Consider the following 27,155-nt stretch of genomic DNA (forward strand, 5'->3'; position numbering starts at 1 on the left):
TTAACTTTTTATTTTTATTCTATTTATTATTATTATTATAAATATTGTTATTATAATTATTAATATTATTATCTTTATCTGTCTTGTTTTTGAATTGTTTGTGCGCTGGAAGCTTGTCACCAAAACAAATTCCTTGTATGTGTAAGCATACTTGGCAGTAAAGCTCATTCTGATATATATATATATATATATATATATATATATATATATATATATATATATATATATATAGTGTCTGTTCAGATTTACATTGTAGCAATCAGAAAAAATGATGTTGGATATTAGCTTTTATATATCGATATGTACTGTACATATTATGATAAATTATTTTACAAAATCTGAATAGTTGTAAATCCTGAATATATTGTAAATGAGAATATATACTTGTAAGTGCGAATAGCTGTAATTTCGTTTATAAATAAATCTGAATATATAGTCATAAGTCTGAATATATCAATCAAAATATATAGTTGTAAATCTGAATATATAAATCTGGATATTTAGTTGTATATATATATATATATATTGTATTCAGGATATATATGGATATATATATATATATATATATATATATATATATATATATATATTCAGGATTTGCAACTATATTTAGATTTACAATTATATATTCAGGATTTACAACTAAATATCCAGATTTATATATTCAGATTTACAACTATATATTGTAAATCCTGAATATATAGTTGCAAATCTGAATAGTTCTTAATATAGTCCTGAATATACAGTTGTAATTTTGAATATATATATATATAATTGAATATCATGAATATATAGTTGCAAATCTGACTATATAAATATAAATCTGAATATATAGTTAAATCCTCAATACATATAGATGTAAGTCTGAATATATGGTTGTTAATCCTGAATATATAGTTGCTACTCATGAATATATAAATATAAATCTGAATATACAGTTGTAAATCTGAATATATAAATATATATAAAAATATTTAGTTGCTACTCCTGAATATATAAATATAAATCAGAAGAAATAATTGTGAAGTCTGAATCTATTTTTATAAAAATCCCTTTTTGACCAGGCGTATTGATAAGCTCTAATTTTCTGTCTCTGACTAAAATAGTTAACAAGCTTAATATAATTATTTGTTACATTTACACCATGATTGTCATAATCAGCCATCTTATTTTCTACATATAACAAGGTATTTATATATATATATATATATATATATATATATATATATATATATATATATTCTTCTTCATCATCAATTTCATGCTGGCCAGGGTTTGGCCATGGGTCCTTTGTCACAATCAGTCAATTCTACTCTAATTTATAGAATATTTTTTTTTCCTTTATCACTTTTCACAAGGAAAGCTAAATCAGTGCATGTTGAGAACCTCGAGACAACTTGAAGACCATATAAATATCATGATTTCATCCATGAGCATTCTTAATGGATTGCCAGCTGCAAATGGAAATGTGTTAGATCTCTTAACAACTTTATGTTGTGGCCAGCAGCCTTCAATTTATAAGTACTCCAATTGGCCTGGATAATTAATTTGGATCATCATTGTACATCATGTAGCTACTGAATTATTTAGACATAGGATCTACTTTTAATTACACTTTTTATTTAAGAACATCTGTCTATCATTATGCCTGAACATAAAGCTATAATTCAGATTTGTATTTATATATTCAGGATTTACAAATATATATAAAATAAATTGATCAATTGTCACACATTATACATACATTTCTGCATATACATGGTGCTATTATTTATTTTTCACATATCCCAGCTAAGCTGGGGTCAGAGATGATACAGCACTCCTGGAGCAGATAGGTTCAAGGGCCCAACAATGGTGTCTTGGTGTTGCTGGGGCTTGAACCCCTGACCTTCTGGTCAGTACCCAATGCCTTAACCGCTGAGCCACCACTGCCCATATTTGGATATATTTATAAATTCAGATTATATAAATTACAAAATATAAGTAACTGTATTCCACTACATTTACAAGTTAAACAATTGGTCATTAGAATAGTTACATTCAAAAAGTATTTTGATTACTGAAGAGATTATTTTGTATTTTATTGTAATTTGTTTCATGTAATATCAGAATATTTAGTTTCAGTTGGAAATTATGGAAAACCTTTATTCATATAAATGATATGATCCAAATATATATATATATATATATATATATATATATATATATATATATATATATATATAATAGCCTAATCTCAACAAAATGCTTGCAGAAAAGAAATAGCTAGCAAATAAATAAATACACTATAGAATTTAGAGTATTTATTTTCTGACTTATGTGGTCTGAGGTCTCCTATCTTTATTACCTATCCTTTATCGTATTTATGCTCAAACTCTCGAAACCTTTTAATAACTTTATGATAGCCTGCTGTGTGTTAGTCAGATAAAGGCTATTATTAGCCATGCCAGTAACAGAACATAATAAGAAGTGAACTCATTATTCCATCTTTTTTTAAAGCAAACAAATGACATTTTCATTAGCATAAAAGGGGAAATACTGGGTTTATTTCCAGATAAACGTTATTACTCATCCAGTGAAGCTAACACTATAGAAGCGGATGTTCCCGCCGACGCTGTCTGTTCCCATGGAAACAGTCATAGTGACGCTGGCGTGGAGCTACACTTTTAGCAAACATGTCCCAAAATTCTTAGTGCGATCTAATTTTGATATACTAAATAACAGCGTCCCCGTCGTATGTGTTGCCATTTACACAGTTCAGAAGTCGGTTTTGTTTAAGAAAATATCAAATAAATGAATATTTGCATTGTTATGCTCGCTAGCCGAAGAAAACACATGGCTCTCCATACATGTTTTCATTCATGAGCTGACACACACAAAGGTAACTTATATAACTATTTTCTTGACTAAAATGTTGCTCATTCTGTCACTTTATAATCAAGTCTTGATTATATAAAAAGAAGCTTTGCCTTTGTGACTTTGGTCTCTGCTTGTTGTTTTCATATGAGATATAGCTAAAAAATATAGCGCAACCACTGTGACAGGTCAATGTTTTATGTTCATCCGTCAGCTACACGTTTACTCTGTGCTAATTTTACGTTAGTTACATTATTCTGGTTGAAAAGGATATAACTCAAACTGTGTATCATTGAATTCAGAGTGCATGTCATTGTCAGATATCTCTCCCTATTTGGAACCATAGCCTTAAACTCGTCAGACTTATTTTTGCTTCGTATTCTTTATATTTTTTTTGTTTAACTACCCTTAGAAAAGTACTGTGGTGGTACTATCAGACATCTATTATTTACTGAGATAACCTCTACATTTTACCATAGAGGAGCGCGTTACTCTCAACTAGCGTTTTACGACAGTTTGCGGACACAATACAAACGAATGGGACGAGCCGTAAACCGACACCTCCCTGTCGAAAAAATGTCCCTAACTTCTCTTATAAAACAGCAATTTTATCGTAGTAAACTCCACACATATTTAATCCCAAAATAATTGTTTAGTGTAAAGCATGTTGAAGATTAGCCTTTTCCTCACAAAAGCAGTTTATTCAGCACACTTAAGCCCCCCATGTAGAATGGTTCTGGTACTATGGTTCAGTGATTGTATCAGATGGAGATACCATGTACTCTGATATATACCATGGTACTAAAATTCATGTATTTACATGGTCCTCCAAGGTACTATCAAACCATGGTCGTACCATGGGACATGTCCAAAAAAACAAACAAACTATAACATAAACATGGTAGTATCATGGCAGTTTTTAACTAATGCTTGGGTTTTTATTTAGCATTTTTCTACACATCTTCTGTATCACATCCTGTGCCCATAGGCTCACTTAACAGGATGCAAGGTCTTGCTGTACCCTGTTGTTCGACATAATCATGCAGGAGGCTGTGGACCTGGAGGCCCTACTGGCCTGTAAAGAAAAAGAATGGAAAGAACTTCAGACTTTGCAGATCCGACAACTAGAAACTGCTTTGCAAGAGGCAACAACAGAGCTATCTGCCCAGAGAGAGCGTTTTCTCTGTTTGCGGGATGACTTCAAGTACAATCTATGTGTGCTGGAGGAGAGGGACAGAGAGCTTGAGCGGTATGATGCCTTGGCAGCCCATGCTCAGACTGAGGACAGCGCCAGGCGAGAAGAGGTCAGTGAGCTGAGGATTGAGATGGCAAAACTCCAGGATGCCCTGGAGGAGGAGAGAAAGGCGAAGGAGGACATAGAAATGCAATATCAGAAGAGAGGAGTTGATCACCGACTCAAACTGGAAAAGATGCAGAGGTATGACCAAGGGCTGCACAATGAATAATAAAAAAATAAAACAAATCAAGATTACAAATACAGCTGACACAGATAACTAATTGTGAAAGTTATAATTAAAGCATTTCATTTAGGTCTATCCCAATTGCAACAAAATATCTATTTAAAACATGTTTTTATTTTTTTGTGGTTGAGCATCGCTTTTTGTGTACGATTTATTCAACATTTAAAAAACTGTTTTGTTTTTAATGCTGCTAAGAGGGCCAATGTGAAGTTCACTATAAAGTAATAAACAAACACAATTTTCTGCTTGTTTTGGATGTGTGGCCTGCATAAAAAATATGGCATTGCAATTACAAAATAATCAACAATTATGATTTTTATCATAATCGTACAGCCTTATTATGACATGGTAATCTCAGGCTCATCCATATTTAGTAATTTATATTATTTTTCCAAATTCTGTGTAGTCCTGTGTGGCATTTTGATGATGTTTTGTTCTTGCTTTGTAGCGTGATGGAAAGTGAGATCCAAAAGCTCAGGGAGGAGAACGAAACATTGAGACGCAATCTCCAGCGACGGATTCGGGAATCCGATGGAGAGCTGGCCCTGCAGAAACAGGTATGTCAGTCACCGACAACAGTTTCATAAACAACTGGACTTCTATTGCTTAAAAGAAGTTCACCCAAAATTCTAAATTTGATGATTTAAACTGCTAAGTTCCAAAAAGAACAAAAAAAGCACCACAAAATTTGTCCATAAAATTTGTTATACTTATATATACATATATACACTCAGTATATATATATACATATATACACAGTAACACTGTAGTCCTAATAAAGTGCCCATCGTGGTCTTCTGCTGTTGTAGCACATCAGCATCAAGGTTTGACATGTTGTGCATTCTGAGATGCTTTTCTGCTCACTATAATTGTACAGAGTGGTTATCGGAGTTACCATAGACTTTCTGTCAGCTCGAAACTGTCTGACTATTCTCTGTTGACCTCTCTCATCAACAATGGGTTTCGTTCCTCAGAACTGCCTCTCACTGGATGTTTTTTGTTTTTGGCACCATTCTGAGTAAATTCTAGAGACTGTAGTGTGTGAAAATCCCAGGAGATCGGCAGTTACAGAAATACTCAAACCAGCCCATCTGGCACCAACAATCATGTCACGGTAGATATCACTGATGGGAACATGACAAAGCAGGTTGACGGGAACAGTAACTAAAGCTCCTGACCCGATTCTGCATTGCACTGCTGCCACACAATTTGCTGATTAAATAATCACATTAATAAGCAGGAGTACAGGTGTTCAGAATAAAGTGCTCAGCGAGTGTATATTCATCTAAAGCCATAGCATAGCTTTCTGTAAGGAAATTACCCTTTAAATAGTCTGCACTTATATAGCGCTTTTTTTAACCTTAGAGGATACCAAAGCACTTTACACTGTGTCCCAATCACCAATTCACACACACATTCACACACTAATGGCGGCAGAGCTGCCATGCAAGGTGCTAGCCTGCCATTGGGAGCAACTTGGGGTTCAGTGTCTTGCCCAAGAACACTTCGGCATGTGGAGTCAGGAGGGCAGGGAATCGAATCGCCAACCCTGCGATTAGCAGCTGACCCGCTCTACCACCTGAGCCAAAGTTAAAGTTACAAACACTGAAGCAGTCTGGAAAACGCTTAAGCATATTCAGATTTATGGGATTTCATGTGATTACAAATAAATCCACAGAATGGATGGCCTTGGATTAATGCCAGGATATTGTATGTTATTTAAAGGGAACCTATTGACCTGAAAGTATTCCAGCTGGCAGGAGTTCTTAGTTGTTGATCTGTGTAAAACTAAATCACTTAAGCAGTCATCACCTCCTTCTTTGAAGTAAAATGATAAGGCCATGGGATCACAGATAATGTCACTGAACATTGTCATTTGAGTAGTGCCTTTAGCTCCATTTTGTTTCAATGCATCAACAAAGTCAGTATTATTTCATAAAATATGTTGTGGAAATAAATTGCTGATCACTTTAACATACATTTTCTTCATGACTTTATTAATTCTGACTTTTGTACAACAAACTTTCAAGTGTCCACTTTTAAAAGAGACCTCAATTATGCCTGTAAAACAAAGGAGTGATGAACTACAGCCAAAAATTTAATGTGCGCATTTGACTTGCAAAAATACAATTTATGACTTAAATGATAAAGGTGAGGTGATACGGCATTCTTAGTTGAAAGTAGATCAATTTACAATATACACTCACTGAGCACTTTATTAGGAACACCTGTACACCTACATATTCATGTGATTATCTAATCAGCCAATCTTGTGGCAACAGTGCAATTCATAAAATCAAGCAGGTACAGGTCATGAGCTTCAGTTAATTTTCACATCAACCATCAGAATGGGGGAAAAATTTGATCTCAATCATGGCATGAATCAGGCTGGTTTGAGTATTTCTGTAACTACTGATCCCCTGGGATTTTCATGCACAATCGTCTCTTGAGTTTACTCAGAATGGTGCCAAAAAGAAAGAACATCCAGTGAGTGGCAGTTCTGCAGACGGAAACGCCTCGTTGATGAGAGAGGTCAACAGCGATTGGCCAGACTGGTTCAAGCTGACAGAAAGTCCACGGTAACTCAGATAACCACTCTGTACTATTGTAGTTAGCAGAATAGCATCTCAGAATGTATAACATGGCGAAACTGTAGCAGATGGGCTACAACAGCAGAAGACCACATCATCTTTATTAGGACCATAGTGTTGCTAATAAGGTGAATGTATATATGATTTAATTTGAATCTACACACAATTCCACAACAGGAAATGATGGCAGATTTTGACAGTGAGATGAGAAAACGGGAGCATGAATTCAATCTGAAGCATGATGAGATGAACAGCGTTGTTCTCTCCCATGAGCTCAAAGTAAGATGCATATCCCTTCAAACCTCAAAAAATCCCAATGTTTTGCCATCAGAGGTCATGACCCCTAATACTGGATCTGTGGTATGAGTGACCCTCTACATGAATGTATCTGAGTTTAATTGTATCATTGAACTGTGCAGGAAAAGCTTTTGAGCAAAGAGCTGGAGGTCCACACCAAAGCTCACAACCAGGCCATTGAAGCCCTGCAGGCATCTGAGGAACTTTACCAGCAGGCACAAAAAGAGATCCAGCGCAGAGATTGGGATCTAAAGAACACCTCTGCAATGAAAGACTCCAGGTAAACTGATAATATATATTTTTTTTCTTTTTTTTTTTTCTTCACAACTCCTAGACTAGTACAAACCTGACGGACATCTTTTGGAATAATAAACATATACGTGTGCCAACACTGACTGTACCAGTAAAATATTTAGATTGAGAAAGACTTGATTATAATTTTGAATTTTAATACAAAAAGTTGGAGTGTTCCAATTACAATTGAAATGCTTGGAAAATAATACACTTAAAATGATTTTTTCTCACTTTATCTCAAATCTTCTAGCTGGCAGGAATATTATGTTAAAGCAACTGTCTAATTGGGACCTACTTTATAATTCTTTAAGTAAAATGATGTTTACTAAAATACATTTATCAGCTAAAGAGTCAAGAATATAATTTTTATTACATATTTTAAAAGATTCAGTCTTTCAGTTAGTAGCGGAGGCGAATAAGTATTAAAGTATTAAAATTGCCCTTGACCTCACAGTCAAGATAAACTTGTATGGTAGCTGCCAGTGACGGTGTGAAATGGTCACACTTTTTTTTTTAAGAGAGGAATTTATTAAGCATTTGCTGAAGAGGTGTCATCACTTGTATATGATTGAAGAAATTTAGTGTGATACAACCACCCATACCCACCCCCTGTTACAATTGCCTCTCTTCCACTGAAAAGACAATGGTAATTTCTGTTTGAATGCAATTTTCAGTGAGTAAGATCATTATTACTGTTTTCCAGGATAAAAGAGCTTAAGGACAAACTACAGCAAATGGAGAGCAATTATAAAAAAGAGCAGAAAGCCTACAACAGGAAGTAAGTTTTCTGCATTTAGAATCTGAGATGCTCCATCACTTGTCATAACATAACCTGTGTCCTGAACATCTGTCCTCTTTTCTAGTTGGTGACAAATGCAGATTGAGTAATTAAAAAAAAAGGTATCTGACATAAAGGTACAGGACTTGTTCAAGTAAATAAGACTTTATTGAATAGTCTAATGACAACTCGACAAACTGTCATGTCATGAACTCTTCCTTGTTAGATTAATATGTATAAATCAGATTCCTTTGGGTAGGCCGGCATGTTTTACTGTGCTGTTTTGAAATGTGATATGTGCTGATATGCACTGCTGTTGGCTGCAGGCACGCAGAGCTGGAACGCAGGTCTCAGGAGAAAGAGGATGCACTGGGCCTTATGAGAGAGGCTCACAACAGAGAGCTCCAGGAAGAGAGGGGCAGGACCTCAGAGCTGCAGGTCCAACTGGACAGGCTGATCTTGGAGCAGGAGAGGAGAGAAAGGAGCCATGCAGATGACCTCCACAATAAAGACCAGCAGATACAGGAGTAAGAAATTGATATACCAAAACTGCCATTCACAGTAATGTTATGTGGTTCATTTTTACATACCAAGAAATACAGTACATGGCCAAAAGTAGGTGGACACCCAAAGACCAAACTCATATGTGCTTGCTGAAAATTTCAAAACCAGTTTCCACTCATCTGTGAATGCCCTCCACTAAATGTTGGAACAAATGTTTCAGTGAAATCAGGCACTGATGCTGGGCAATGGAGTATGGCTCACAAAGTGTTCCAGTTAATCTCAAAGGTGTTCAGTGGGTTCAGGTCTGGGCTTTGTAAACCATTCACAATTCTCTAGAATGTCATTTTATGCTATAGCATTGAGATTTACCTTCAATGGAATTACTGGAATAACCAAACCCATTAATTACAAGGGGGAGAGCACATACCTTTGGCCATATTGTGTTCCACCACTGTGGTTTGGAGTCTTAACTCAGAAACAGTCAATTGTAAATGGTCCAGAAGGCCAACTGTATATGTGGGAGGCATTGCATTGCCAGTGTCTCCTGCCGATGATTAAATTAGTGTAAATGCATTGAGAGTACATGTGTGGGTGTCCATGATTATGGCTTTCAGCACACAAGGATTATTCAGTGGTGGAAAAAATATTGGTAAATTTGACCAAAAAAGACTGAAAAAAATTTGTGATCTTTAATTCAAAAAACTCTAACCTTTAATTGAAGTAATAAAAAGGGGAAACATCTCATTGTTAAATAAATATTTTCCTCAAAATCATGTTGGCCACAATTATTGGCACCCCTAGAAATTCTTATTAGTAAAATATATCTGAAGTATATTCCCATTCATATTTAAACAATTTTAGTGCACCTGGGTGATAAGGAACATGAAATTGTTCAGCCATGACTTCCTGTTTCAGAGGGGTATAAATATGAAGTAACACACAAGCCAAATTCCCTTAATCGTCTATCACAGTGAGTTAGACTAAAGAATATAGTTCTGAAAGGTTGTTGAGCTTCACATAATGGGAAGTGGCTATAAGAAAACAGCCAAAGCATTGAAAATTGTCCACCATCAGGGCAAGTTCCAATCAACTGGAGTTCTTAAGACTTCGTTGTCTCCACGCAGAGTGAGGAGGATGGTTCAAGTGGCCAAAGAATCTCCAAGGATCACAGCTGGAGAATTGCAGAAATTTGTTGGGTCTCGGGGTCAGAAAGTAAAAAAAAAAAATAAAAAAGATATATATTTTAAATCACCTACATCACCACAAGTTGTTTGGGAGGGTTTCAAGAAAAGACCTCTGCTCCCATCCAACAACAAACTCAAGAATCTTCAGTTTGCCAGACACTACTGGAACTTCAAATGGGACCAGGTTCTATGGTCAGATGAAGAAGAAAAAAATAGTTTTTGGCAGCAAACACCAGAGATGGGTTTGACGCACACAGAGATAAGTACCCAGTGCCCACAGTCTTTAATGTTGTAGGGCTGTTTTTCTGCCAGAGGTCCTGGACATGGCATCATGGACTCTCAAATACCAACAAATAAAAAATCAAAACCTGGCTGCCTCTGCCAGAAAGCTTACAATAGGCCCTGGTTGGATCTTCCAGCAGGACAATGATCCAAAACAAACATCAAAATCAACACAATAATGGTTAACTGACCACAAAATCAAGGCCATCCAAGTCCCCTGACCTGAACCCCATAGACAATTTGTGGGGTGAACTGAAGAGGAGATTCCACCAATATGGAACTCTGAATTTGAAGGATCTGTAGAAATTCAGTATGGAGGAATGTCTCAGATCACTTGCCAGGTGTTCTCCAAGAAGACCTGTTATCTTGGCCAAGGGAGGCTGCAAAAAGTATTGAATAAAAGGGTGCCAATAATTATGGCCAATGCATTTTGGAGAGAAATATTTATTTAACAATGAGATATTTCCCTTGTTTCAATTGTTTTACTTCAATTAAAGGTTAGATTTTTTTGTGTTTTTTTTTTTTAATGAATGATTTGAGATGCTTGGGTCAAGAATCTCTTCTGTTTACCAAATAGAGAACCTTAACTTGTATTTGATCTCACACTTGTAATAAGATGTGCAATAGATTTCAATCTCTTACTTGTTTTAAAGGCTCAGAATGCAGCTGGAAACCACTCGATCTGGCTGGGATACTTACATCACTCAGGTCTCCAAAGAAATGGTTGCCAAGGATACCGAGCTGCTTTCTGTAGGGGATAGAGATGCCAAAGTGAAAGTAGAGTTGCAAAGGTGTAAAGAGGATATAGAGAGGTGAGAGTTCACTAGATAAATAATTGACCCTTCGCTAACCCCCTCCCCCTATCAGATTGATGTGAATGGTGCCATTTTTGGTCAAAATATTATCTTAATCTGAATTGATAATATTCTTACATGGGCTGGAATGAAGAGTGACATTTTAAAGCATAATGATCTTAAGGTTTTGTAAAAGAAATTGTTAAATTACACAGTATCGGTAATTTGAGTGAAAACTGTGGAGACTGTAAATCAGAATTGAGGCAATAGATTATTACAGTCACTTGAAAAGTGAAAAGCTTCATTTGATGGTGATTACACACCTGATAACATTAGTGTAAGTGAACATAACTGCTTACAATGTCTCATAATACACTCACAATGGTGCTGTGAACTCTTTATTTACTATCGTCTTTACTAAGAGCTGAAGCAATATAAAGTATAAATTAATTAACGTTAAATTATTAGCTTTAAATTAACTTGGAGCAAGTGTACGTGTCCTTGCTGTTCATTTGGTAATGAAGGCTGATACATTTTAATCCATAGCATGCTCTTTTCAAGATTTATTTAAAGATCCTACAAAAGAAGAAAAAATAAAAAGCACTGTATGTATCCTCTCCTTTTTTTTTTTAATTTTCAGATAATTTTTATCAAATTCAACTAAAAACTACTCAAACACACATTTCTCCCAGAGACTGTGATTGGAAAAAAGCAAACACTTGTCAGAGAAATGGCAGATGGCAGCAGTTGCTAAGATTGGACACTTTTAAACTAGTATGGAATGACATTGTTGTCAACACTTGGATCATATTTTACTCATAATTATTCATATACACTCACCTAAAGGATTATTAGGAACACCTGTTAAATTTCTCATTAATGCAATTATCTAATCAAACAATCACATGGCAGTTGCTTCAATGCATTTAGGGGTGTGGTCCTGGTCAAGACAATCTCCTGAACTCCAAACTGAATGTCAGAATGGGAAAGAAAGGTGATTTAAGCAATTTTGAGCGTGGCATGGTTGTTGGTGCCAGACGGGCCGGTCTGAGTATTTCACAATCTGCTCAGTTACTGGGATTTTCACGCACAACCATTTCTAGGGTTTGAATGATGTGAAAAGGGAAAAACATCCAGTATGCGGCAGTCCTGTGTGCGAAAATGCCTTGTTGATGCTAGAGGTCAGAGGAGAATGGGCCGACTGATTCAAGCTGATAGAAGAGCAACTTTGCCTGAAATAACCACTCGTTACAACCGAGGTATGCAGCAAAGCATCTGTGAAGCCACAACACGCACAACCTTGAGGCGGATAGGCTACAACAGCAGAAGACCCCACCGGGTACCACTCATCTCCACTACAAATAGGAAAAAGTGGCTACAATTTGCAAGAGCTCACCAAAATTGGACAGTTGAAGACTGGAAAAAGGTTGCCTGGTCTGATGAGTCTCGATTTCTGTTGAGACATTCAGATGGTAGAGTCAGAATTTGGCGTAAACAGAATGAGAACATGGATCCATCATGCCTTGTTACCACTGTGCAGGCTGGTGGTGGTGGTGTAATGGTGTGGGGGATGTTTTCTTGGCACACTTTAGGCCCCTTAGTGCCAATTGGGCATCATTTAAATACCACGGCCTACCTGAGCATTGTTTCTGATCTTGTCCAGCCCTTTATGGCCACCATGTACCCATCCTCTGATGGCTACTTCCAGCAGGATAATGTACCATGTCACAAAGCTCGAATCATTTCAAATTGGTTTCTTGAACATGACAATGAGTTCACTGTACTAAAATGGCCCCCACAGTCACCAGATCTCAACCCAATAGAGCATCTTTGGGATGTGGTGGAACGGGAGCTTCGTGCCCTGGATGTGCATCCCACAAATCTCCATCAACTGCAAGATGCTATCCTATCAATATGGGCCAACATTTCTAAAGAATGCTTTCAGCACCTTGTTGAATCAATGCCACGTAGAATTAAGGCAGTTCTGAAGGCGAAAGGGGGTCAAACACAGTATTAGTATGGTGTTCCTAATAATCCTTTAGGTGAGTGTATATTGCCAATGAGAAATTATCAGATAGTCTAAAATACTTTACCTTTATTCACCATAACGTTATCCCTATAAATAAGACACAAGATTTATACTGTTTCAAGGGATAGTTCACCCATAAATGGAAACTCTCTCATAATTTTTTCACCCTCATGCCATCCCAGACGTGTGTGACTTAATTTCTTCTGTTAAACACAAATGAAGATTTTTAGAAGAAATATATTTCAGCTCTGTAGGTATTTACAATGAAAGTGAATGGGTACCAAATATTTGAAGCTCCAAAAGAAAAGAAAAGCAGCATAAAATTCATCCAAAAGACTCCAGTGGTTTCCCACCCACATTTATCATATCGCTTCAAAAGACATGGATTTAACAACTAGAGTCTTATGGATCACTTTGCTGCCTTTTATGTACATTTTGGAGCTTCAAAATGTTATTGTGAAAAGCTTTTATTGTGAGGACTTACAGAGCTGAGATATTCTTCTAAAAATAAAATATTATATTTATTATATTATAAAAATATGTTTAGCATTAGAAAGAAAGTCATGCACGTCTGTGATGGCTTGAGAGTGAGTAAATGATGAGAGAATTTATATTTTTAGGTGAACTATCCCTTTAACACAGGGTTCCCACAGTCACAGAAAACCTGGATAGATCAGTAGATTTTAGACATTTTATTTCCAAGCCTGGAAAATTCATGGAAGTTAATCAAATTCATGGAACTTTCTTTAGTCAATATTTAAATATATTTTTCTAGTTATGCTCAAAATATTTAATTTGCAAGATTTGTGCCATATTTGAACCTAATTTTTTTTTCAAAAGAACAAACTTTTTTTTTAAGTGAACAAAAAGACATTTGTTCACTTAAATGTCACAATTTAAATATATTAATTCCGGGGCCTGGGTTGCTCAGTGAATATTTGTGCTGACTACCACCCCTGTTGTTGCAAGTTCAAGTTCAGGGTGTGCTGAGTGACTCCTGCCAGGTCTCCTAAGCAACCAAATTCGCCATGTGTATGTGTGTATATATTATATATTATATATATATATGTATATGTATATGTGTGTGTGTGTGTGTGTGTGTACATATATATATATATATATGTGTGTATGTATGTTAATTCAAAGTATTGATACCTGTCATACAATTGAAAATTGGTTATTAAATTTCCATTAAATTAATTTTTTATTTGTCCTTCAGTAATCAGGAATGACTGGAAATGTATTGGTTTATAGGGGTGGGAACCCTGTTATATGAGTAGTATGATTACAGTGATATGAGAATTACGTATAAGTATGAGTTTTTGCCCTGAAGTTGAGGGATTACTACATTTGCTAAATAAATAGTCAACTTAAAAAAAATCCTAAAGCAATCCTACAGGTGAGTTGTTTTGCTGTCAGGTATAAGCATCAGGTAGCGAGTGGGCTGCAGAGAGAGCAGGCACTGGAGCAGAAGAGAGTTCAGCTAGAGTTAGACTGGGAGCAGCGATGTGAGGAGGTGCGTTCTGAACACTACCTGAGAAGTGAGGAGCTTATCCAGAGCCTCACAATGGCCAGAGACCAGGTGAGCGGAAACAGTCAAATACTGACCTAGTGTTAGAATCATCAGGTGAGATCTAAACTTAAATTGTGAAGCAAAATGAAATGGATTTCATGGCTGACATTAAAATGATCTGTACTTTAGACCTGGCAAATATCATATATTGACCTATGTCATGTAGTCAGTTATCTATTCCCATGTAAGAAAGTTATTTTATGAGGATGTAATGTTGACATGCTTTTAATATCTGGTTATATGTCCTCAGGTAACTGCTGAGTTGAGAGAGAAGGAAAGAGAGTTGCAGGAGACGGTGACACTCCTGAAATGTGTCACAGTAGAGCGAGATAAGGCACTGTGTGGAACCAAACCAGCACCAACTGGAATTCTGGTTAGACCACATATAGCTTTCTCTGTTACACCATTCAGACTGATATTCAATACCGTAAAGAAAGCCAGTGCCATTCAGAATCACAGATGTGCAGTCACATGAGATGAAGATTCTAGTCCTATCAGTCTTAATCTACATATGGTGCTGGGCACACATTTATGAACGGCACACTGTTGAGATAATATGACCAGGTGAACATTGCTTTATCTCAATTATACCCTTTCATTGGATGCTTTCATGCATAAATAATCATGGCTGACAGCGAACAGCGCATTTTACAATGACATTAGTAAGTGAGAACTTCTGTTTTTGTGTTATGCTGTATCTACCCCGCCAGATGTCCTCGCAACATTAACACGGATGCAACTGAGTGCCTCTTTAGAGATCCAAAAGTTCTCTGATTTTCATGCCAAAGTGTCTTGGTTGGGGAATATAACTCACACTGCTCAACAAACACAGTGTATGAAGCCAAATTATTTGACAATGAGTGGCCCCCTGCAGGATTGTCACTAACTGTCTGCCTAAAGTCGCTCAGGGTAAAGTGTGCCCTACTTTATAGTTAATATAAAACTGAAGAAATGTTCATGTTATCAACGGACATTAATGACATGCACTTCCATTCAAATGCTATTACAGCTATTCTGAAGCAAGATTACGCAGTGCTTTGGATGTTCATATCTGCCCCTGCTTATATCAGCTGTTAGATGGGTCATTTATCAAGAAACATTTAAGAGACTTAAAATAGCATATCGTCAAGAGATGCTTGGCCACTAACAAAGGTTACTTTGAAAGTTCACAATATGCCTGGACAGTATGTTCAGACAGTATGGCAAAGGTTATAACCCACTGCACCATGTATCCATAAATTTAGCACAGCATAACTTGTCTTGCATATCAGCATGTCAAGTTGCCAGTTGGCATTTTGCTCTGTGACCCAGGTCTGACTGTGAAGTAATACTGTACATGCTTTGTTATTTTTGTGGTGTGTCTCTTCAGTCCTTTAACACATGCTTTCCCAATTGGAGGTTCTTGTGAAAGAAATACCAAATGCCATTGCCAAACTAAATTGAGTAAAAAATTATAATCTTTATAACAAAACTTACAGTACATGATCTGGTGATGATTAAATAAATAAAAAACGTTTTTAATTATTCCCAAATATTTATTCATATATTAGCATCACTTAAAAACTCAGGGAATACTTCAAATAAAGAATTTAGGTCATGGAGGCTGCCAAAAAAAAACAAATAGGGAACAGCTTTTTGACTGACTGAAACTTCAGGTGTCAAAGTTTGTCATTGTGCAATAGACTCCTGCCTCCAACTAGTGGTAGCTAGTTGGCTCATATTTTTCACTTTAACAAATTACATTATTTCACATCTTTCTCTGTAAAACTGTATTACATGACTAACACAAAGAGACCCTTTCAAACAGGCTTCGGACAGAAGCAGTTTCCCTTCAGAGGAAATCAATAGACTCCAGCAGCAGAACAGCAGTCTTAGAGCCGTGGTGGCTGAGATGAGGAAGGAGATGGAGATCCTGAGCAAACAGATGCCTCCAGGTCAGATTCAGACCACTGATCCAGAATCCAGCACTGCAGGTACCAGCAGACACACTGAGCAAAAAGGACACTTGAAGGAATATTCAGGATTTAAACGAATAAAATCCTTTCTCAATGACATTGATAGATCTTGGGTTGTATTAACCTGGGACATGCCTTTAAACTATGGGTCTTTGAGAAAATATATATGTCATGGTTATATACATCTTTTCCCTTAAGAGTCTAATTGATCCAAAACAAACCACAAACAGTAGCTCACACCTGTTCTGAATTGTCCTTAGTACAAGGGGCCTGGAACAAACCATAGCATTTCTGTAAGGACATTAACCCTTTAAACTCAGAAGGGCACGCTGGCAGTGAGAAAATTAAATAATCATCAAAATGTTAATAACTACAGTCTTAACCAACACAAAATAGTCATCTTAGAGCTCTACTTTACAATGCATGTAGGCATAATGACCTGAATTTGTTTTACTCACAAACAAAAATATAGTGAGTATTAGCGAAGTATAGGTCTTTGACATGTTGTTATGTGAAGAGATGTTGCTCATATTTTTCATAGTTTTTGCTTATAACTTATCAGAAAGATATCACATACCATTACTTAGAGGAGGCGATTATCTTTTAAACAAATCCACACACAAAGTAACAGGATGCATGGATTATTAGATAACCCGCACAATGTGCACACATTATCTGGCATCTTGCTATCTAGCAAGAAACACGTTAGCTTTCCTGGATCAGATGATGTCATCGGAACTGTAGTAGCACCATGGAACGATAAAATATTTTGCATTGGATTTAGATTGCTCCAACCAGTGGTGATAGTCCTCTATATTTGGGAAGAAAGTCATGTGATCAATCACACTAATTACATATGGCCACCAGGAGATGGTGTCAAGTACATGACACAGATTCACTGATATATCAAATGCAACAGAATGAAACCCATTCTGTGAATTCTCATTACTAAAATAATATCTAGATGCAATGCAAAACTTTAGACATTGTTGTGTTTGCATGTGTAATTAGTTCTTATGTACAATTATGTTTTATTTGTTTTGAGAGACTATTGGACACTTGGAGATATTTTTGGGCACTAGGATAAATTATTTTTGTAATACTATAACTTTTGATCCCTTTGTCGTATCAACGCAAAGTTTTACTCAGGTACAGGTGACGTAACTGGGAACAAAACAGGATTTTTTTTTTGGAGCCACCTTATTAACACCCACTATATATAATGTCCACAGCAGTACTTAATTCAGCTGGTGGCCATACCAGATACTGACTGTTACTTTTGATTTTGATGCCCCCTTTGTTCATTATTCCATTTCAGTTTATGTCTTAGTTGTTGAATCTTTTTATGTTCATACAAATATGTTAAGTTTGCTGAAAAAATAATAATAAAAAACATATATATATATATATATATATATACACACACACACACACACACACACACACACACATGTTGTGTTTCCATGTTTTATGGGGACTTTCCATAGACATAATGGTTTTTATACTGTACAAACTTTATATTCTATCCCCTAAACCTAACCCTACCCCTAAACCTAACCCTCACAGAAAACTTTCTGCATTTTTACATTTTCAAAAAACATCATTTAGTATGATTTATAAGCTGTTTTCCTCATGGGGACCGACAAAATGTCCCCACAAGGTCAAAAATTTCGGGTTTTACTATCCTTATGGGGACATTTGGTCCCCACAAAGTGATAAATACACGCTCACACACACACACACACACACACACACACACTGGTGTGTGTGTGTGTGTGTGTATAAGTATACAGGTGAAACTCGATTTGAATATCGTGCAAAAGTTCATTAATTTCAGTAATTCAACTTAAAAGGTGAAACTAATATATTATATAAACTCATTACAAGCAAAGTAAGATATTTCAAGCCTTTATTTGATATAATTTTGATGATTATGGCTAACAGCTTATGAAAACCCCAAATTCAGAATCTCAGAAAATTTGAATATTGTGAAAAGGTTCAGTATTGTAGGCTCAAAGTGTCACACTCTAATCAGCTAAACACCTGCAAAGGGTTCCTGAGCCTTTAAATGGTCTCTCAGTCTGGTTCAGTTGAATTCACAATCATGGGGAAGACTGCTGACCTGACAGTTGTGCAGAAAACCATCATTGACACCCTCCACAAGGAGGGAAAGCCTCAAAAGGTAATTGCAAAAGAAGTTGGATGTTCTCAAATTGCTGTATCAAAGCACATTAATAGAAAGTTAAGTGGAAGGGAAAAGTGTGGAAGAAAAAGGTGCACAAGCAGCAGGGATGACCGTAGCCTGGAGAGGATTGTCAGGAAAAGGCCATTCAAATGTGTGGGGGAGCTTCACAAAGAGTGGACAGAGGCTTCAAATGTCGTATTACTCTTGTCAAGCCGCTCCTGAACAACAAACAACGTCAGAAGCGTCTTACCTGGGCTAAAGAAAAAAAGAACTGGTCTGTTGCTCAGTGGTCCAAAGTCCTCTTTTCTGATGAGAGCAAATTTTGCATCTCATTTGGAAACCAAGGTCCCAGAGTCTGGAGGAAGAATGGAGAGGCACACAATCCAAGATGCTTGAAGTCCAGTGTGAAGTTTCCACAGTCTGTGTTGGTTTGGGGAGCCATGTCATCGGCTGGTGTTGGTCCACTGTGCTTTATTAAGTCCAGAGTCAACGCAGCCATCTACCGGGACATTTTAGAGCTTAATGCTTCCTTCAGCAGACAAGCTTTATGGAGATGCTGACTTCATTTTCCAGCAGGACTTGGCACCTGCCCACACTGCCAAAAGTACCAAAACCTGGTTCAATGACCATGGTATTACTGTGCTTGATTGGCCAGCAAACTCGCCTGACCTGAACCCCATAGAGAATCTATGGGGCATTGCCAAGAGAAAGATGAGAGACATGAGACCAAACAATGCAGAAGAGCTGAAGGCCGCTATTGAAGCATCTTGGTCTTCCATAACACCTCAGCAGTGCCACAGGCTGATAGCATCCATGCCACGCCGAATTGAGGCAGTAATTAATGCAAAAGGGGCCCAAACCAAGTACTGAGTACATATGCATGATTATACTTTTCAGAGGGCCGACATTTCTGTATTTAAAATCCTTTTTTTTATTGATTTCATGTAATATTCTAATTTTCTGAGATTCTGAATTTGGGGTTTTCATAAGCTGTAAGCCATAATCATAAAAATTATATCAAATAAAGGCTTGAAATATCTTACTTTGCTTGTAATGAGTCTATATAATATATTAGTTTCACCTTTTAAGTTGAATTACTGAAATTAATGAACTTCTGCACGATATTCTAATTTTTCGAGTTTCACCTGTATATGTGTGTGTGTGTATGTATATATATATATATATATATATATATATATATATATATATTATATATATAATAACATTTGTTGTCTGTCTTAGCTGACAAATAGCGTTTCCCTGTGGGTGATTTAAAAGGGTGCACTAATAAAACATTTACATTTATGCATTTGGCAGACGCTTTTAACCAAAGCGACTTACAGTGCACTTATTACAGGGACAATCCCCCTGGAGCAACCTTGAGTTAAGTGCCTTGCTCAAGGACACAATGGTGGTGGCTGTGGGGATCGAACCAGCAACCCTCTGATTAACAGTTATGTGCTTTAGCCCACTACGCCACCACCACTCTGTAACGTGACATCATCCATAGCAACGAGGCCAACTCTGCCTTGCTCTTATTTTCAGATTTCCTTACTAAAACTTGCTTTTAGCAGTTTTGTGAATAGGTTGTATGCAAAAACTTCTAGCTAGGAACTCCTAGTGGTAAGATAAAAATCTTTGTGAATATGGGCCCACAATTTTTTAATTCCTCACAATTTCCATCCGTAGTCCTAATGTATGACACTGATTGTGTTTTTCAGGGACTACGGAGTACAGTCAGGATTTGGAGAAAGAGATGATGGCTCTTAAGGCCAATTGTCGTCATCTTGAGGAGCGGTTGGAGGAGGCGTTGAAGACCACCAATACCGTCAACACCCCTGCCCTTGCTTTCCCGGTTTCCCCTGACAATGCTTACCTTCAGAACCACATCAGATCACTCAATGAGACCATAGGTGACCCAAAAATATAAGCTTAGCCTTTAAGCACACTGATTCTAGTTTTTAAATGCTGTAATTGTTTGGTGATTTTGGCTCAAATTGTTATTTATGTGCTTCTAAAAAGCTGAAGCAGTCTCTGGATGTTTAGGAACTTGAGTCCTAAATAACAGGATAAGGAAAGCAAAGAAGACAAAAGAAGATGGGGAGAGATCTTGGTAGAAACACCATGTTCTAAAAAGCTTTTGTTTGCAGGTGGGCTACGAGTGGATAAAGTAGCCAGTGCTGCTGCTCTAAAGAAACAGGAAGTTAGGCTGGCTCATTTGGAGTCTGCTGTGGAACAGCTCAACCAACAGGTAGTGATTTTAGTACCCCAGACATCCAATATTCAGCTGGGTGTAAAGTTATGTAATGCTTATTTAGATGTAAATAATTCTGTGCTTAAAACTAGAGAAGAGCCTGTTTAGCTCTACATTGGCAGCTCTGTCTTCAGCTTTACCTGTGTGCTGTTGCTGCTGAATGTGGCCCTGCAATGTACTCTTTATTCTTCTGTAGTGTTTTATTATAAATTATCAGCTAAGTTGACTGAATTATTTCTCTTTCCTCCAGTGTCACTTAAAACACATAGAAAATGAGGGATTACGTCTGGAGATGGCCAACCTGAAGAGGGCAGCAGCAGCTGAAGAGGCGAGGATGAAGCAAACACTAACAGCCACTCAGCTGGAGTTGAATGAAGTGAGACAGGAGGCAGAGGAGTACCAAAAAGGGAGTTTGCTACATAACCTGGAGACTGTTGCCCTTGGTAACCAGGCAAGTTTTACTGTATTAAGTAGAACTTCAAGTAATAAATTTAGTTTTACATGTTACTTGCTATAATTTATTTTGGGTCAGGTGTCAGCACTGAAGATTGACCTTGCAAGCAGAAGAGAGCCAATTGTTCTTAACCAGGTACAATATTATATGCAACACTTCAGTGCAACTTCATGCTGTGATCCAATATGTAGTTGAATAGTATGTGTAATTGCATCGTGCTCCAAAAATATGCTGCAGTAGTTTATTTGTTCTATAAAACAGGGGCATAGCAACAATTATAAAAGGGGGGACATGTCCTGCCCACTTTTTGCTTTCCGAAGAAATAATTGTAGAACAACTACTTTTAGACTGCGGAAGCCTCTGCCAACTGTTTGCATCACCAGTAGACTGAAGGAATGCGTAAGCTGTAAGTGGTAATCCTACTTTGGCTGCTACACACTTACCTGTTTTTCAGAATATCAGTTAAATCTACTGGGCGAAATGGTATGTCACCTAATATACGTGTGTATATATACACTTCCATTCAAAAGTTTGAGGTAACTTGACTGTTTAATGATCTTAAAAACCTTTTGATCTGAAGTCATATGCTTACATGTTTAAAATTATTTTTTTTAGACAAAAATATAATTGTGCCAAGATATTAATTTATTTCATTAAAATCAAAAATTGTATTTAAATTATATATATTTTTTTTAAGTTTTTGAAATGGTTGACTTGGACTGAATAATAATGAAAAGAAGCCAATAAATGGTGATACCCAGGGTGATACCTCAAGAAGTTGTTGAGAAAATGCCAAGAATACATTTCTGCAAATTCTAGGAAAAGTGCGGCTACTTTGAAGATGCTAATATATAACAAAGTTTAGATTTATTTTGGATTTGGAACATTATTCCCATAGTTCCATTTCTGTTATTCCATAGTTTTGATGAATTTCCTATTATTCTAAAATGTGAAGAAAATGATAATAATAAAGTGTGTGTGTGTGTGTGTGTGTATAGATAGACACACAGACCGACCAAGCTGAGATGGTTTATAATATGTCCCCACACACTTTTCAAATTGTTCCTGTGCCTCTGCTATAACACAAATCATCTCTTTATGGTGTGTTTTATGGTTTCCTAAAAAATAATCTCTGATGACAATGTGTGTCTGATATTCAAGAGTGGGATGGTGAAGCAGCAGCTTCAAGTGGAGAACCTGTTACAGAGTTCCGTGAGAGGGGGCGCTGTGGGTGATGTTTCTCTGCTCCAGTCAAAGCTCAAACAGGCTGCACGCTTGATCTCCAGTCTCAGTCAGGACAAACGACAGCTCATTGAAATGGGCAACAGGCTCCGGGCTCAGCTGACAGAGGCAGGACTGGGGGGTTGGTATTGGTTTTGAAGGATACTAATTGGTTTCAGTAGTATTCTCCTGTGAAGTGATTTCAGTGTAGATGGAATGTTAGATTCTTATATTTTTTAAAGAAAAATTGAAGGAATAAGGGATAGAAAGATCCCTCTTCTATCATTTTGTGAAAGGGCAGATGGGGTTAACTTTGGTAATTCTCCATTCATTGTTATGCTGATGCCCCACCACAATGGGTTGATCCGTGTTTGCAGCAGAGAATTTAAAAAGCCATGGTTTGCTTCTCAATAGATAGCCTAATGCTTATTTTTCCCAGAAATTCTCCATGCTTTGTTTATTTTGTCTGCTTCAAATCTGTTCACATTATGAGAAGTTAGAACTCATGGACTTTTATCATCCAAATATTATTACTACTTACATTCCCAGGTTAATATCTACTGTGCATTTACAGCCAACATTGTCAAACATAAATACTTTAATTTCATGTTTTGTCTAGCAGAATCTTATGTCATCCTGTTTCACTCCTAAATTGGTCACATTATAGTAATAAAATGGGTAGCGTATACTGTCATGTTGACATTTAAAGTTGCAATCAGTAGTTTGATCCTTATTTAAAAAGGTTTACTTCTAAAGAACTGAATTGCATTTTTGAAACATGTATAAAGTCATGACCACTCACATGAGATGAAGACTCCAGTCAGTCATATCAGTAACCTTATAAAAGCTGTTTTATTCTACATGGAGGGGGTCCCCACATGGGGGCTGCCATGTTAGAATCACATGACCAGCCAAATACAACTCACTGACTCTTAGTGATCACCCTGTTATTGGATATTTTCACTTAAAGTGAAATGACTGAATATACATGCATCCAAGCCCCTAGGAGTCAGCAAAATTGCAATATGACCAACAGCATATTAAAAAAATTACTGAGTACACCTTTAAGCTTTCTGTTGTGGTTACATTAATTCAATGTTGTTGTTTTTCTCAGTTTCGAAAATCATACTTACAACCAAGTAATGAACCAGAGCACAGCCTGGTGGTAAAAGACCCTTCTCAATCAGAGAATGTAGTCCAGCCACAGCGCCGCTTATCTACCCTGGAACAGCTACAGTACCAGCTAACTACTCAGGTGACTTAAACAGAATACTTTGTTCAAGCACACTCACTGTATTGATTTACAGAAAGAACATGCATAGTAATCTGTTTGACCAAACAGATCAGCTGATTTTTACACAGTTTTGATGCAATGATATTCTCATCAAGGCCACTGGAGAGTGGCAAAGGCCAATGAACTCTCCTTTTTAGATTCAATAAGAAGATAAACAGTCAATTGTGATCACATAAGCATGAAATTTAGGTACATTTGTTTCAATCTCACTCTTAGGAGCTTCAATATGCACAGAGAGATCAAAATAAGAAAACGGCTATTATTGTTCGTCCCCAATTCTCTGAGAGTGAGAGATCAGACAGACACGGAACAACCAACCCCTGGGAGCCACCAGTCAGAGTTCAGGTACTATGATGTTTTATCTTCACCACCTAAATTTAGCCCACATACACTTACTGAGCACTTTATTAGGAACACTGTGGTCCTAATAAAGTGCCCGACGTGGTCTTCTGCTGTTGTAGCCCATCTGCTTGAAGGTTTGAAATGTTGTGCATTTTGAGATGCTATGAGTGGTTATCTGAGTTACCGTAAGCTTTCTGTCAGCTCGAACCAGTCTGCCATTCTCCGATGACCTCTCTCATCAACAAGGCATTTTCGTCCGGCACCACCATAAATTTTAGAGACTGTTATGTGTGAAAATCCCAGGAGATCAGCAGTTACAGAAATACTCAAACCAGCCAGTATGGCACCAACAATCATGCGATGGTCTAAATCATTGAGATAAAATGTTTTCCCCCTTATTGATGGTTGATGTGAACATTAACTGAAGCTCCTGACCCATATCTGCATGATTGTATGCATTGCACTGCTGACACATGATTGGCTGATTAGATAATTGCTTGAAAGTGTACAGGTGTTCCTAATAAAGTACACAGTGACTGTTTATGCAATCTTTGATCATATCCTCTCTGTTCCTTCCTCAAGTTTCTGGGCAGTAAAGAAAACACACCTTCAGAACGGAACCAATCTGAAGCCCCACAACAAATGCCTGGGTCACCCCACAATTTGGTGTCATCTGTGGGCACAGATGAGTCTCTTAAGGAGGTGTGGCAGATGTTGGATCGAGGTTTGAGCTCCTCAGTGTTTTCTCCAAGTGACAGTGAGGACAAAGGTGAGCAAAAAAAAAGGATTGAGTGAGTCACTTTTTTTCAACTTTTTAATTTATTGGAAATAAAGTCCCAGAATTGGTCTAGTAGAATTAAGTCTATAATTTATATTTCTATAATTTGTGAAAATATTAGTGGAGAGTGAGACGTTGCAATTTCTATGAATAAATAGTGTAACTGCAACATGTCGTACTGTACTGTTGACCATGTGAAATTTCATCACATAAAATATTAAGGCAAAGGACCAGAATTGCTTTATGAATTGGGGGAATCACGACAGAGCTGCATGATTGGACTCAAGGCCAAATGAAAGTTGCCCAATCTATTGCCATAATGTTGATTTGTTTTACTTGTCAGACCAGTTTTACTTCCCTCTCTTTTATGGACGTTGTCATACATATGATGTCTTGACAAAAAATACTGGCTTAAAACAAAGCCTGTTTATGACAGTCTACGTGTATTATCTAATTTCATTTTAAAAATTTATAATTTTTCTTCTAGAGATTATCTGTATTTCCAGTAACTTACTTTCATTGAACTCCTTGCGGAAGGCTGTGGCACATCAGCTTTACCAACATCTGATGAATTCAGATGTCTTCAATAAATGTAAACCAGTCCAGTTGCTTTGTCTGAAGTTCTACCAAAGTTGAAATTCACCTTGCTGCACCCTTAACAGACTTTTGCATCATTTGAGAACATCTGCACAGAAATAGGTTGCTGCAGGGAATGCTGACTGATGCCTTGGCTCTCTGTCTGTGTGTCTAGGAATCAGCCCAATATACCCTGCAATACACTATGAGCTCAGGCAACTCAAGAGATCATGCAACCATAAGCTCAATATCAGTGTTTCCTCATAGCACATCACTTTGTCCAAGGCATTCTATCGATTGATATTTACCCAGACAACATTTCATTAATTTAGATCAATCACATGTAGAAAGCGACTAGTTTTACTTGTCCACCTTTGTCAAAATCATGTTTAACACATTGAGGTTAAGTTTTGTGAGTTACTATCAAAGATAAATTATTAAAGTTTTAACCCAAAATCTTAAAGGACCCATTTTGGGGGCAGTTCCCCTAGAGCAACCAGTGGTTAAATGCACACTCAAGGGCACAAGGATTATGGCTCTTAGCTCACTTCTTTCTGGCTTCGAACCAGCAACCTAATGATTACCAGCCAGAACTTTTAGCTTCTTTGCCACAGGGGATTCAATTAACAAATTAGTATTTAAACCCTTTTTATCAACTGTATTATTCTACTCATAGGTACATTGGCTGTAGCAAACAGAGGAAAGCAAGAAATTATTTGTCAGCCTCCTTCACTGGTCAGTGTGGAGGGCACCAAAGCATTACTACAGGAGAAGAAGAAACAAAGTCACACAACATTTGTACCTGTAAAAAAGACACGTCCAGCTGGAAATCTGGCCAGGATTCGAAATTACAACATTAAAGACTGAATAAAGACATCATGATCATTTTGGGACATCCTGTTTAAAGGAGTTTGCTATTTGAAGAGCTGTATTTTTGTAATTTGCTTTCTTTGCATCATGCCTTTTTAATTTTTTGTAACAATTTTTGTAAACAATCTAAAAATGTACTGTATGATATGACCAGCATATAAATAAAAAAGCAGTCTTTTATAATGAGTCAGAGGATGAGGGGAGGGGGGGAATTCAAGAATTTAAAAGAACGTTTAAGAGAAACATGATTATGATTTTTCTTTTCTTTTGATTATGAATTTTATTATAAATGATACCTTACATTCTGTATTAAGTACATTTTTCTGTACTTTCTCATACCAATGTGAATCGCATATCTTTGAACGACAGAAACCTTTGTTTTTTTTTGTTTTTTTTATTGACAAATAATTCAAATGACAGAATTCAGCATACACCAAGAATGCTTCACATGACAAATATCACATGTTCTGAAACAATTTAAACAAAACAAAAAGGAACAACAACAAGAGAGAAAAAAAAAGAAAAAAAAAAACTAAATATTTCTTCCTTTTTCCTTTTGACAA

The 27,155-nt window shown here is 36.8% G+C and overlaps 1 protein-coding gene across 1 annotated transcript in view; it reads left to right on the forward strand.

Moving 5' to 3' along the window:
* The window catches only part of ccdc57 (coiled-coil domain containing 57), a 28,570-nt gene extending 1,814 nt beyond the window's left edge, over positions 1 to 26,756 (forward strand). The window contains exons 2-20 of the mRNA XM_052102219.1: positions 3,845 to 4,294; positions 4,786 to 4,894; positions 7,106 to 7,207; positions 7,348 to 7,505; positions 8,223 to 8,297; positions 8,624 to 8,824; positions 10,921 to 11,079; positions 14,510 to 14,672; positions 14,914 to 15,036; positions 16,471 to 16,636; positions 20,525 to 20,716; positions 20,954 to 21,054; positions 21,308 to 21,508; positions 21,590 to 21,646; positions 22,673 to 22,874; positions 23,839 to 23,987; positions 24,243 to 24,371; positions 24,951 to 25,137; positions 26,399 to 26,756. Of these exons, the coding sequence (XP_051958179.1) occupies positions 3,897 to 4,294; positions 4,786 to 4,894; positions 7,106 to 7,207; positions 7,348 to 7,505; positions 8,223 to 8,297; positions 8,624 to 8,824; positions 10,921 to 11,079; positions 14,510 to 14,672; positions 14,914 to 15,036; positions 16,471 to 16,636; positions 20,525 to 20,716; positions 20,954 to 21,054; positions 21,308 to 21,508; positions 21,590 to 21,646; positions 22,673 to 22,874; positions 23,839 to 23,987; positions 24,243 to 24,371; positions 24,951 to 25,137; positions 26,399 to 26,589 (3,063 nt within the window). The 5' untranslated portion in view covers positions 3,845 to 3,896 and the 3' untranslated portion in view covers positions 26,590 to 26,756. The remainder of the gene's footprint in view (positions 1 to 3,844; positions 4,295 to 4,785; positions 4,895 to 7,105; positions 7,208 to 7,347; positions 7,506 to 8,222; positions 8,298 to 8,623; positions 8,825 to 10,920; positions 11,080 to 14,509; positions 14,673 to 14,913; positions 15,037 to 16,470; positions 16,637 to 20,524; positions 20,717 to 20,953; positions 21,055 to 21,307; positions 21,509 to 21,589; positions 21,647 to 22,672; positions 22,875 to 23,838; positions 23,988 to 24,242; positions 24,372 to 24,950; positions 25,138 to 26,398) is intronic.
* The last annotated feature ends 399 nt before the right edge of the window (positions 26,757 to 27,155 follow it).

Source organism: Xyrauchen texanus, chromosome 33 (genome assembly GCF_025860055.1).
Source record: "Xyrauchen texanus isolate HMW12.3.18 chromosome 33, RBS_HiC_50CHRs, whole genome shotgun sequence".
In the NCBI taxonomy this organism is placed as follows: domain Eukaryota; kingdom Metazoa; phylum Chordata; class Actinopteri; order Cypriniformes; family Catostomidae; genus Xyrauchen; species Xyrauchen texanus.